The sequence below is a fragment of the Hordeum vulgare genome, chromosome 5H (genome assembly GCF_904849725.1).
Source record: "Hordeum vulgare subsp. vulgare chromosome 5H, MorexV3_pseudomolecules_assembly, whole genome shotgun sequence".
Lineage (NCBI taxonomy): Eukaryota > Viridiplantae > Streptophyta > Magnoliopsida > Poales > Poaceae > Hordeum > Hordeum vulgare.
The window spans coordinates 585,185,817-585,199,929 of record NC_058522.1 but is presented as its reverse complement, the minus strand read 5'-3'; the positions used below and the strand labels follow the sequence as shown (position 1 = coordinate 585,199,929).

The following is a 14,113-nucleotide window of genomic DNA, read 5'->3' as shown; positions in this document are numbered from 1 at the left end:
GACTACCAGCTACCGACGGCCATGGCAACAAGCACCACATCCTGGCTTTTTGCTGGGACATGGAGAAAGATGCACTAGAATATGGATGAAAATGAGCAAGAAAGAGATAAGGACAGAGATCACAGACGGTGCATGAACCTTCAATAGCCACGCATGGAAGATGAGGCTAATCAAAATTTTATAATTAACCAATAGATCGAATTATCTGCACGCGACTCGGCCGCCGGGTATAAACATTTACCATATTTTTGGGGGGGTCCTTTGTTTGTTTTGAGATATGGGGGGAGAGATTTTAGGAGAAGTGCTGAACTTGCTCTCAGCAAAGCAAAGCAAAGAATAAGAGAGGAGACGGCGGTGGTACATGTTCCTTGCGCCGCCGTTGGTCCCGACGGCCACGTTGCCGACGTGCACCGGCGCCGTCAAACTCAGCGAGTGGCTCGCGGGCAGCGATCCGGGCTGCATTGAAGAGCCAATCATCGGTCAGTTCAGGCCGTGATCTCGTGGACCAGCGGTGCGTGCCCGCAGGGTGGTCGGCGGGATGCCTGCCGGAGAGGGAGGGTAATGGGGCGCGCGCGAGCTCAACGCGCCCGCGGGCGACGGCGTGCTCAACGTGGACAGGGTTCCGCCCTCCGCGAACCGACGCGCATCAGACCGCAGCGCGTCGCCCACCTCGAGCCCCGCTGATGTCGAGGTCACCGCCGTTTGGAGGCGCGGGCGGCGAGGCGCGTCCCGCCGGCAGATCCAACTTTTATTTCAGGTAAAGTAAAAAAAGTTTCTATTTTGAGGACAATTACAAGGAATCCATGCGTGTCGGCCTGCGGGTCCAGCTTGGCAGCAAAATCCATGGTGCAGCGCGCGCGCCTTATCCTCGCTCGCTACAGGTACAGCAGCCTCCACTCCTCTCCTCTCCTCTCCTCTGCCCTCCCTCCATAACCATATCACTCACTCACTCAATCAATCGGCTGCTGTTGTTCAATGCTCTGCTCTGCTCAGCTGAGGTAGTAAAAGGGAAAGAGGGAATCATCATCGCTGATCCATGATCGAGCGAACAGGATCTCCCTCACCAATCAAATCATCACTCTGTCTGATGAAAACGGATAGGAGAGGAGGAGGACACTACTGAACCAGACAAACTGTTCTCAGCTCAGCTGCCTCCTTGGAGCCAAAGGCCGTGTGTGAGCTGCTTCTTCTTCTTCTTCTTCCCTGGACATGAATTCCAGCCGGAGCCTCCTCACGTCGCCCCTCTTCCCTACCAGTTCTCCAAACTTCAGGGGCGCCGCCTCCTCACCATCCCCCTCCCGCACCTCAGGTACATCTGTTCATTTGCCTTTCCTTTCTTTCTGCTTCTGTTGGCCCTGATGCTCATTTAGTTTGTGCAGTTCCGATGATACATGACAGCACCGGCGGCCGAGCATCCACCGCATGCCACTACTCGCCGTCGCTCGTAGCAGAAGAGCAGCATGCCCATGGCGCGGTCTCCCTCAAGGGCGAGAAGGCCTTGCTGGAGTTCCTGCTGGACATGGTTGGCTGCACACCCAACACTTCTTCATGTGGTCGTCAACAGATCATGATAGCTAAATATCCAAAAGAAGAAAAGAAAAAGACCATCCATTTACATGCTTTTACTCTGTATGACTGTTGGTGCTAATTGATTCTGTATTATCTGTTTCGCAAAGGCTTTGGAACAGCACACGGAAGGGAAGAGCCTCACAGGCGAAGACGGGGCGGAGGGTGAGTTTGAGAGCTATCTGCGAGGCCTGCAGCGGCAAGTCATTTACCAGCAGGCGTTCGGGTATGGCAGTCTCTGTTTCTGTTTCTGTTTCCATGCGCGAACTGATTGAGTTTTCTGGCTATTCTGACTGACCCGGTGACGGTGAGCATTTTGGCAGTGAAAAGAACAGTTTTATTCCCGTTACCACTTCAACGTCAACGCCGGACGCGCAATCAGGTGCTATTTTGGACCGTGGTGCAACCTCAGCAGCAACGGTGATGAAGGAGGTGACAATTTTGACAGAGGAATCAGGCACAAGTGTCGAGTCGAAGCACCCTTACGACAAACTGTTGAGCAATGGCCAAGTGTTCATTCGATCGACACGGTTGCTTGAGAGAAGATCGAAGAAACGCAATGTTCCTCGAGCATCAACAAGCACTGATGTTGTCCAGTGCAGTGTCGCCGACTCCAAGAAGAAAGACAGGCCAAAGAAGTATGGCAGGGTTCTCGGTCCAGACGAACCCTTCAGGTTGTTCCTACGAGACCGCGAGACGACAGAGTTCCTGACGGCAAAGGAAGAGAGACACCTGTTCAGTCAGATACAGGCATGTCCATTTTTCTTTCTACAGCACCCCATACCATTGTATCCTTCTGTCCTTGATGCCCAGATGAGATGCAGATATTTCAGCTTTGCTAATTTGAAGATACAATTTCTTCCATGTACAGAATCTCATGAGACTAGAGGAGGCTCAGCGTAGGCTAGAAGAGCAATGTGGCCGCGAGCCGACCCTTCCGGAGTGGGCTCAGGCCGTAGGAATGAGCTGCAAGGACCTGCAGTCGTCCATACACATCGGAAGGCGCTGCAGGGAGAAGATGGCTCGCTCCAACTTCCGCCTTGTGATACACGTAGCTAGGAAATACCAGGGATATGGCCTTGACATTGAGGATCTAGTTCAGGTTAATTTCACTCTTTACATTTATTTTTTCCGGAAGGAGGATCAACTCATCGCTGCAAAACCTATGCATGCCAATGTCTTGTTGTAAATGTTTCTTTCCTGTTCTTGCTTCCAGGACGGATGCTGTGGGTTGATGAAGACCTTCGAGAAGTTCAATCCAAGCAAGGGATGCAGGTTCCCGACGTACGCGTACTGGTGGATACGCCAAGCAATCAAAAAGTCTATCTTCAAGCATTCAAGACTGATTCGGTTGCCGGTATGCCCTGAACCCTTCTAGTTCACCTTTGATCTTCTAGTCCTACAATCCATGTCTGAGAGGGGACGGACATGTTCATTTTTGTTTGGCATAACTAATTCCTGAAAATTACAGATTTCCCGATGCAATGGTGTGACCTTGCTGTTTTCTTGTGCAGGAGAGCGTGTATGCTCGTCTGAAAAAGGTGGGGAAAGCAAGGCTGGAGTGCATCTTGGAAGGGGAGCAGCCTACTAACCAAAATGTAGCTAGGCGTGCGGGCATCTCGATCGAGAAGCTGGCGAAACTCAAAGCAAAGACCAGAAAGCCACGATCAATGCAGGATCAAGTTTGGTCCAACGACGCAGTCACCTTCCAGGTACGATCTCTGCAACACACCAGTGAACACAACACTAGGTATAAAACATACTGTAAATCGTTCATTCCAGGACTGAATCGATTGAGCTGTGATCTTTTTCGCTGGTCAAATAAACAAAAAGCTGAGCTGCAACAATTTTATGAACGCCGCAGGAGATCACGGAGGACCCGAACATCGATTCGCCGGACCTGGTGGTGGACAGGATCATGATGAGGCAGCAGGTGCGGGAGTTCCTGGGCATCCTGAGCACGAGGGAGAAGGAGATCGTCGAGCACCGGTTCGGGATCTACGACGGCGAGCCCAAGACGCTCCACGTGATCGGCGACATGTACGGCCTGTCCAAGGAGCGGATCCGGCAGCTCCAGAACCGGGCCTTGGACAAGCTGAAGCGGAGCGTGTCGACGCAGGGGTTCGACGTCTACTTGGACCTGCTGACCTCGAACGACTAGGCGGCGCCTCATTTGTTCTCGGTTCGATTGTTCATACAAAAGGAAACACACATGTATGTATGTATGTATGTATGTATGTATGTATGTATGTATGTATGTATCCTAAGAAGCTAGAACCCCACTGACATGTGCAAGCCTCCTAGAACTGAAGCAGAAACACAAACAACACACTTTCAGAGTTTCAGTGTCATGCTTTTTGGCCGGGTGTAAGTAGTAAAATTTCGCAGGAAAGCAAAGCTGGTGGTACATACTACATACATACTGATACTACAATTAATTTCTTGCAACCAACACACTTTGACCTTTCAGTCTTTGTGTCTCAGGATCCCTTTTATCCCTGCAGATCTGATACGGTTAGGGCTCTGTTTATTTTATTTCTAGAGGATTTGAATTCTTAGGAATTCTATTTTTTCTATATAGTCTATTTGATTTGTAGGATTGGGATCCTTTGGGAAATTTCGAACAACTGCTTTGCACTCCATTTTAAAGGATTTTTTTCAGCCACTAAAACCTCTTTTTTTACAATTCCTTTGTTTTCCTTATTGCATCAAACACTACATGTGCTTTTAGACATTTCGAGGTACTCGTCCCATGAATCTGTAGGCGTGCCATATGCATCTGCAAAGCAGATGTCCACTTCTGCTAACCAGGGTATCTAATTATTCCAACTACATCCTTCTTCAAGATGAAATAGTCATCATAGATCCTGAATGCCATTGTAGAGGCCATTGAACATATTTTTCAGCATCCAAAAGCGATGGTGAAAATTGTCCGTGAATAGAGCATCGGGGGCAAAGCAGTCGTCCATCGGCATCAAATGCCTCCTTGCCCTATTCTGACTCAGCACTCCACTAACCTTGATCAATTCCTCGAAATTAAGAACACGCTCTTCTGCATGCTCTGTGTCTGCAAGGACTGTCAGCATCATCGTTGTTTCATTCGCATGCCCCCTCGCCAATGATAGAGGCGGAGTTGTCCCTGTCTTTCGATGAGAAGGTGGCTATCATTTTGGGTGGAGTAGACTTTGACGATCCGACTACGAACGTGCGAAGAGGTCACGCCTTAGCAATCGCTAAACCAACTCCGAGAGGTTATTGACCACGACGGAGCACGATCAACCTGACCACGAGGGTCTGTTTCCTGCACGCAAGTGAATAACAAGCAAGAAACTGAAATTGCAATCTGGATATTGCAAATATAAGAGGAAAGTTTTATTGATGAAAGTGGGGTTCTGTGACGTCTTTGTTGGGGAACGTCGCATGGGAAACAAAAAATTTCTTACGCGCACGAAGACCTATCATGGTGATGTCCATCTACGAGAGGGGATTTCCGATCTACGTACCCTTGTAGATCGCACAGCAGAAGCGTTAAGAAACGCGGTTGATCTAGTGGAACGTCCTCACGTCCCTCGATCCGCCCCGCGAACCGTCCCACGAACCGTCCCACGATCCGCTCCGATCTAGTGCCGAACGGGCGGCACCTTCGCGTTCAGCACACGTACAGCTCGACGATGATCTCGGCCTTCTTGATCCAGCAAGAGAGACGGAGAGGTAGATGAGTTCTCCGGCAGCGTGACGGCGCTCCCGAGGTTGGTGGTGATCTAATCTCACCAGGGCTCCGCCCGAACTCCGCAGAAACGTGATCTAGAGGTAAAACCGTGGAGGTATGTGGTCGGGCTGCCGTGGCAAAAGTTGTCTCAAATCAGCCCTAAAACCCCACTATATATAGGAGGGAGGGAGGGGAGGAGGCAGCCTCAAAACCTAAAGGTTTGGCCGAAATTGGAGGTGGAGGAGTCCTACTCCAATCCTACTTGGAGTAGGATTCCACCTTCCCACTTGGAAACTCTTTCCACCTTGTGTTTTTTCCTTCTCAAACCTTATGGCCTTAGTGGGAACTTATTCCAGCCCACTAGGGGCTGGTTTATCTCTTCCCATAGCCCATGAGACCCCTTGGGGCGTGACACCCCTCCTGATGGTCCCCGGCACCCCTCCCGGCACTCCCAGTACACTACCGATGAGCCCGAAACTTTTCCGGTAATGCACGAAAACCTTCCGGTAACCAAATGAGGTCATCCTATATATCAATCTTCGTTTCCGGACCATTCCGGAAACCCTCGTCACGTCCGTTATCTCATCCGGGACTCCGAACAACATTCGGTAACCAACCATATAACTCAAATACGCATAAAACAACGTCGAACCTTAAGTGTGCAGACCCTGCGGGTTCGAGAACTATGTAGACATGACCCGAGAGACTCCTTAGTCAATATCCAATAGCGGGACCTGGATGCCCATATTGGATCCTACATATTCTACGAAGATCTTATCGTTTGAACCTCAGTGCCAAGGATTCATATAATCCCGTATGTCATTCCCTTTGTCCTTCGGTATGTTACTTGCCTGAGATACGATCCTCGGTATCCACATACCTATTTCAATCTCGTTTACCGGCAAGTCTCTTTACTCGTACCGTAATACAAGATCCCTCAACTTACACTAAGTCATATTGCTTGCAAGGCTTGTGTGTGATGTTGTATTACCGAGTGGGCCCCGAGATACCTCTCAGTCACACGGAGTGACAAATCCCAGTCTTGATCCATACTAACTCAACGGACACCTTCGGAGATACCTGTAGAGCATCTTTATAGCCACCCAGTTACGTTGTGACGTTTGATACACACAAAGTATTCCTCCGGTGTCACTGAGTTATATGATCTCATGGTCATAGGAATAAATACTTGACACGCAGAAAACAGTAGCAACAAAATGACACGATCAACATGCTACGTCTATTAGTTTGGGTCTTAGTCCATCACATGATTCTCCTAATGATGTGATCCCGTTATCAAGTGACACCACTTGCCCATGGTCAGGAAACCTTGACTATCTTTGATCAACGAGCTAGTCAACTAGAGGCTTACCAGGGACAATGTTTTGTCTATGTATCCACACAAGTATTGTGTTTCCAATCAATACAATTATAGCATGGATAATAAACGATCATCATGAACAAAGAAATATAATAATAACTAATTTATTATTGCCTCTAGGGCATATTTCCAACAGTCTCCCACTTGCACTAGAGTCAATAATCTAGTCCACATCACCATGTGATTCTAACGAATCCAACACCCATATAGTTCTGGGGTCTGATCACGTTTTGCTCGTGAGAGAGGTTTTAGTCAGCGGTTCTGAAAACTTTCAGATCCGTGTGTTCTTTACAAATCTTTATGTCATCTTATAGATGCTGCTACTACGTGCTATTCGGAAATACTCCAAATATCTACTCTACTATACGAATCCGTTTCACTACTCATAGTTATTCGGATTAGCGTCAAAGCTTGCATCGACGTAACCCTTTACGACGAACTTTTTAACCACCTCCATAATCGAGAAAAAATCCTTAGTCCATCAGTTACTAAGGATAAATTTTGACCGCTGCTAGTGATTCAATCATGGATCACTCTCTGTACCTCTCAACTGACTTTGAGTCAAGGCACACATCAGGTGCGGTACCCAACATGGCATACTTCAGATTCTACGGCCAAGGCATAGAAGACGACCTTCGTTTATTCTCTTTATTCTGCGGGGGTCGGGTGTTGAGTCTTACTCAAATTTACACCTTACAATGCAACCAAGAACTCCTTCTTTGCTGATCTATTTTGAACTCCTTCAAAAACTTGTCAAGGCATGCATCTTGTTGAAACTTCTATCAAGCGCTTTCGATCTATCTCCATAGATCTTTGATGCTCAACGTTCAAGTAGCGCAATCCAGGTATTCCTTTGAAAACTCCTTTCAAACAACCTTGTATGCTTTACATAAATTCTACATTACTTCTAATCCACAATATGTCAACCACATATACTTATCAGAAATTCTATAGTGCTCCCACTCACTTCTTTGGAAATACAAGTTTCTCATAAACCTTGTACAAACCCAAAATCTTTGATCATCTCATCAAAGTGTATATTCCAACTCCGAGATGCTTGCACCAGTCAATTGAAGGATCGCTAGAGCTTGCATACTTGCTAGTATCTTTAGGATCGACAAAACCTCCTGGTTGTATCACATACAATGTTTGCTCGAGGAAACCGTCGAGGAAACAATGTTTTGACATCCTATGTGCAATATTTCATAAATAATGCATCAACTACTAACATAATTCTAACAGACTTTTAGCATCGCTACGAGTGAGAAAGTCTCATCATAGTCAACTGTTTGATCTTGTCGGAAACATCTTTGCGACAAGTCGAGCTTTTCTTAATAGTGACTTATCACCATCGTCGTCTATCTTCCTTTTAAAGATCCATCTTTACTCAATAGTCCTATGACCATCAAGTAGTTCTTCCAAAGTCTACACTTTGTTTTCATACATGGATCCTCTCTCGGATTTCATGGCCTCCAGCCATTTGTCGGAATCCGGGCCCACCATCGCTTCTCCACAGCTCGTAGGTTCATTATTGTTCAACAACATGACCTCCAAGACAGGGTTACCATACCACTCTGTAGTAGTACGCGACCTTGTCGACCTACGAGGTTTGTAGTAACTTGATCCGAAGCTCAATGATCACCATCATCAGCTTCCACTTCAATTGGTGTAGGCGCCACAGGAACAACTTCATGTGCCCTGCTACACACTAGTCGAAGTGATGGTTCAATAACCTCATCAAGTTCTATCACCCTCCCACTCAATTCTTTCGAGAGAAACCTTTCCTCAAGAAAGAACCCGTTTCTAGAAACAAACACTTTGCTTCCGGATCTGAGATAGGAGATGTATCCAACTGTTTTGGATATCTTATGAAGATGCATTTATCCGCTTTGGGTTCGAGCTTATCAGAGTGAAACTTTTCACATAAGCATCGCAACTCCAAACTTTCAAGAAACGACAGCTTAGATTTCTCTAAACCTTAGTCTATACTGTGTCATCTCAATGGAAATACGCGGTGCCCTATTTAAAGTGAATGCGGTTGTCTCTAATGCATAACCCATAAACGATAGTGGTAATTCGATAAGAGACATCATAGTATGCACCATATCAAATAGGGCGTGGCTAAGACGTTCAGACACATCATCACACTATGGTGTTCCAGGTGGCATGAACTGCGAAACAATTTCCACATTGTCTTAACTGCGTACCAAAACTCGTAACTCAGATATTCATCTCTATGATTATATCGTAGACTGTTTATCCTCTTGTCACGACGATCTTCACTCTAAAATAGCTTTGAACTTTTCAACATTTCAGACTTGTGATTCATCAAGTAAATACTCCTGTATCTACTCAAATCGTCAGTGAAGTAAGAACATAATGATATCCACTGTGTGCCTTAGCACTTATTGGACTGCACACATCAAAAATGCATTACTCCCAACAAGTTACTCTACTTGTTTCATGTGGCATGTTTTGCATGTCTCAAGTGATTCAAAATCAAGTGAGTCCAAACGATCCATCAGCATGGAGCTTCTTCATGCATTTTACACCAACATGACTCAAGCGGCAGTGCCACAAGTAAGTGGTACTATCATCATTAACTCGTATCTTTTGGCACCAATATTATGAACATGTGTAACACTACGATCGAGATTCAATAAACCATTGAAGGTGATTATTCAAGAAAATAGAGTAACCATTATTCTCTTTAAATGAATAATCGTATTGCAATAAACACGATCCAATCATGTTCATGCTTAACGCAAGCACCAAATAACAATTATTTAGGTTTAACACCAATCCCGATGGTAGAGGGAGCGTGCGACGTTTGATCATATCAACCTTGGAAACACTTCCAACACGTATCGTCACCTCGCCTTTAGCTAGTCTCCGTTTATGCCGTAGCTTTCATTTCGTGTTACTAATCACTTAGCAACTGAACCGGTATCCAATACCCTCATGCTACTAGGAGTACTAGTAAACTACACATCAACATCATGTATATCAAATATACTTCTTTCAACTTTTGCCAGCCTTCTTATCTACCAAGTATCTAGAGTTGCTCCGCCTCAGTGACTGTTCCCCTCATTACAGAAGCACTTAGTCTCGGGTTTGGGTTTAATATTGGGTCTCTTCATTAGTGCAGCAACTGTTTTGCCGTTTCACGAAGTATCGCTTCTAGCCCTTGCCTTTCTTGAAACTTAGTGGTTTTACAAACCATCAACTATTGATGCTCCTTCTTGATTTCTACTTTCGCAGTGTCAAACATCGCGAATCGCTCAAGGATCATTGTATCTATCCTTGATATGTTATAGTTCATCACGAAGCTCTCACAGCTTGGTGGCAGTGACTTTGGAGAACCATCACTATCTTATCTGGAAGATCAACTCCCACTTGATTCAAGTGATTGTCGTACTCAGATAATCTGAGCACACACTCAATGTTTGAGCTTTTCTCCTCTACTTCGTGGACAAAGAATCTTGTCGGAGGTCTTACCTCTTAACAAGGGCACAAGCATGAAATCACAATTTCATCTCTTTAGAACATCTCTTATGTTCCGTGACGTTTCAAAACGTCTTCGGCGCCTTGCTTCTAAGCCATTAAGTATTTTGTACTGAACTATCGTGTAGTCATCAGAAACGTGTATGTCGGATGTTCATAACATCTACAGACGACGCTCGAGGTGCAGCACACCGAGTGGTGCATTAAGGACATAAGCCTTCTGCGCAGCAACGAGGACAATCCTCGGCTTTACAGACTCAGTCTGCAAAGTTTGCTACTATCAACTTTCAACTAAATTTTCTCTAGGAACATATAAAAACAGTAGAGCTATAGCGCAAGCTACATCGTAATTCGCAAAGACCATTAGACTATATTCATGACAAATAGTTCAATTAATCATATTACTTAAGAACTCCCACTCAAAAAGTACATCTCTTTAGTCATTTGAGTGGTACATGATCCAAATCCACTATCTCAAGTTCGATCATCACGTGAGTCGAGAATAGCTTCAGTGGTAAGCATCTCTATGCTAATCATATCAACTATATGATTCATGCTCGACCTTTCGGTCTCATGTGTTCCGAGTCCATGTCTGCACATGCTAGGCTCGTCAAGCTTAACCCGAGTGTTCCGCGTGTGCAACTGTTTTGCACCCGTTGTATGTGAACGTTGAGTCTATCACACCCGATCATCACGTGGTGTCTCGAAACGAAGAACTGTCGCAACGGTGCACAGTCAGGGAGAACACAATTTCGTCTTGAAATTTTAGTGAGAGATCACCTCATAATGCTACCGTCGTTCTAAGCAAGATAAGGTGCATAAAGGATTAACATCACATGCAATTCATAAGTGACATGATATGGCCATCAGCATGTGCTTCTTGATCTCCATCACCAAAGCACCGGCACGATCTTCTTGTCACCGGCGTCACACCATGATCTCCATCAACGTGTCGCCATCGGGGTTGTCGTGCTACTCATGCTATTACTACTAAAGCTACGTCCTAGCAATATAGTAAACGCATCTGCAAGCACAAATGTTAGTTTAAAGACAACCCTATGGCTCCTGCCGGTTGCCGTACCATCGACGTGCAAGTCGATATTAACTATTACAACATGATCATCTCATACATCCAATATATCACATCACGTCGTTGGCCATATCACATCACAAGCATAACCTGCAAAAACAAGTTAGACGTCCTCTAATTGTTGTTGCATGTTTTACGTGGTGACCATGGGTATCTAGTAGGATCGCATCTTACTTACGCAAACACCACAACGGAGATATATGAATTGTTATTTAACCTCATCCAAGGACCTCCTCGATCAAATCCGATTCAACTAAAGTTGGAGAAACCGACACTCGCCGGTCATCTTTGAGCAACGGAGTTACTCGTAGCGATGAAACCAGTCTCTCGTAAGCGTACGAGTAATGTCGGTCCGAGCCGCTTCGATCCAACAATACCGCGGAATCAAGAAAAGACTAAGGAGGGCAGCAAAACGCACATCATCGCCCACAGAAACTTTTGTGTTATGCTCGAGAAGACATCTACGCATGAACCTAGCTCATGATGCCACTGTTGGGGAACGTCGAATGGGAAACAAAAAATTTCCTACGCGCACGAAGACCTATCATGGTGATGTCCATCTACGAGAGGGGATTTCCGATCTACGTACCTTTGTAGATCGCACAGCAGAAGCGTTAAGAAACGCGGTTGATGTAGTGGAACATCCTCACGTCCCTCGATCCGCCCCGCGAACCGTCCCGCGATCCGTCCCACGATCCGCTCCGATCTAGTGCCGAACGGACGGCACCTCCGCGTTCAGCACACGTACAGCTCGACGATGATCTCGGCCTTCTTGATCCAGCAAGAGAGACGGAGAGGTAGATGAGTTCTCCGGCAGCGTGACGGCGCTCCCGAGGTTGGTGGTGATCTAATCTCACCAGGGCTCCGCCCGAGCTCCGCAGAAACGTGATCTAGAGGTAAAACCGTGGAGGTATGTGGTCGGGCTGCCGTGGCAAAAGTTGTCTCAAATCAGCCCTAAAACCCCACTATATATAGGAGGGAGGGAGGGGAGGAGGCAGCCTCAAAACCTAAAGGTTTGGCCGAAATTGGAGGTGGAGGAGTCCTACTCCAATCCTACTTGGAGTAGGATTCCACCTTCCCACTTGGAAACTCTTTCCACCTTTTGTTTTTTCCTTCTCAAACCTTATGGGCCTTAGTGGGAACTTATTCCAGCCCACTAGGGGCTGGTTTATCTCTTCCCATAGCCCATGAGACCCCTTGGGGCGTGACACCCCTCCTGATGGTCCCCGACACCCCTCCCGGCACTCCCAGTACACTACCGATGAGCCCGAAACTTTCCCGGTAATGCACGAAAACCTTCCGGTAACCAAATGAGGTCATCCTATATATCAATCTTTGTTTCCGGACCATTACGGAAACCCTCGTGACGTCCGTGATCTCATCCGGGACTCCGAACAACATTCGTTAACCAACCATATAACTCAAATACACATAAAACAACGTCGAACCTTAAGTGTGCAGACCCTGCGGGTTCGAGAACTATGTAGACATGACCCGAGAGACTCCTCAGTCAATATCCAATAGCGGGACCTGGATGCCCTTATTGGATCCTACATATTCTACGAAGATCTTATCGTTTGGACCTCAGTGCCAAGGATTCATATAATCCCGTATGTCATTCCTTTTGTCCTTCGGTATGTTACTTGCGTGAGATTCGATCGTCAGTATCCACATACCTATTTCAATCTCGTTTACCGGCAAGTCTCTTTACTCGTACCGTAATACAAGATCCCGCAACTTACACTAAGTCATATTGCTTGCAAGGCTTGTGTGTGATGTTGTATTGCCGAGTGGGCCCCGAGATACCTCTCCGTCACACGGAGTGACAAATCCCAGTCTTGATCCATACTAACTCAACGGACACCTTCGGAGATACCTATAGAGCATCTTTACAGCCACCCAGTTACATTGTGACGTTTGATACACACAAAGTATTCCTCCGGTGTCAGTGAGTTATATGATCTCATGGTCATAGGAATAAATACTTGACACGCAGAAAACAGTAGCAACAAAATGACACGATCAACATGCTACGTCTATTAGTTTGGGTCTTAGTCCATCACATGATTCTCCTAATGATGTGATCCCGTTATCAAGTGACAACACTTGCCCATGGTCAGGAAACCTTGACCATCTTTGATCAACGAGCTAGTCAACTAGAGGCTTATCAGGGACAGTGTTGTGTCTATGTATCCACACAAGTATTGTGTTTCCAATCAATACAATTATAGCATGGATAACAAACGATCATCATGAACCAAGAAATATAATAATAACTAATTTATTATTGCCTCTAGGGCATATTTCCAATAGTCTTGGTTTTGGTCGCAGAACAAAAACGAAGCGAAGTTGTAATCTAAACAAAACCCAAATCTAAACGGTGTCCTAAGGGTTGTATATATGGGGGAATAGAGGGGAATTTCGTGACCCTTGGAGAAGGGGTCCGAAACCAACCCTAACTCCGTTTTCCCACACATACGGACTCTAAAAATAGCTTATAAAGTGGTATTTCGAAATTACATGCGCATACATAGTGGACGAACGGGGGGTGGAATGACAAGGCAAAGTGGTGTGGTGACCTGGTGGAGTGGTGGAGGTCGTGGCAAGGGCTTAGCGGATGGATGGGGTGGTACATCTGCAACATCGGTCGGCGAGGAAGCAGATGTAGATCAAGGGGAAAGGATGAAGATACGGGCTCTGAGTATGGTTTTGAGTGGGCCGTGGGTATCAGAGTCCTACGCAGGGAGGTCAGAACTCCCGCAAAGCCTCCTTGGTTTGCTTTTGGTTTAAAAAAGCAGACGCACGGACTAATCAATGGACCGATGTGGGACGACGTTGGATGGCTTGCAGTGTCCGGCGGACT

The 14,113-nt window shown here is 46.3% G+C and overlaps 1 protein-coding gene across 3 annotated transcripts; it reads left to right on the top strand.

Moving 5' to 3' along the window:
- Positions 1 to 772: 772 nt before the first annotated feature.
- LOC123395233 (RNA polymerase sigma factor sigF, chloroplastic) lies at positions 773 to 4,035 on the top strand. 3 transcript variants are annotated; one of them, XM_045090191.1, is made up of 9 exons: positions 773 to 881; positions 994 to 1,309; positions 1,371 to 1,522; positions 1,677 to 1,792; positions 1,890 to 2,316; positions 2,438 to 2,668; positions 2,783 to 2,923; positions 3,081 to 3,278; positions 3,431 to 4,035. In XM_045090191.1, exons 2-9 carry the CDS (start codon positions 1,210 to 1,212, stop codon positions 3,725 to 3,727), a joined length of 1,662 nt encoding a protein of 553 aa, XP_044946126.1. In that variant the 5' UTR covers positions 773 to 881; positions 994 to 1,209; the 3' UTR covers positions 3,728 to 4,035. The 3 variants fall into 3 exon arrangements, with proteins under 3 accessions (XP_044946126.1, XP_044946125.1, XP_044946127.1); XM_045090190.1 differs by lacking the exon at positions 773 to 881 and having other exon boundaries at positions 914 to 1,309; XM_045090192.1 differs by lacking the exon at positions 773 to 881 and having other exon boundaries at positions 915 to 1,309; positions 1,380 to 1,522.
- Positions 4,036 to 14,113: the final 10,078 nt, after the last annotated feature.

What these genes read in the sequence shown, in the direction of transcription:
- LOC123395233 (XM_045090191.1), top strand. Translation starts at nt 1,210, where the DNA reads ATGAATTCCAGCCGGAGCCTCCTCACGTCGCCCCTCTTCCCTACCAGT. An exon ending in ATCCCCCTCCCGCACCTCAG is followed by an intron (nt 1,310 to 1,370) that starts GTACATCTGTTC and finishes ATGCTCATTTAG; the next exon opens with TTTGTGCAGTTCCGATGATA. An exon ending in ATTTACCAGCAGGCGTTCGG is followed by an intron (nt 1,793 to 1,889) that starts GTATGGCAGTCT and finishes GCATTTTGGCAG; the next exon opens with TGAAAAGAACAGTTTTATTC.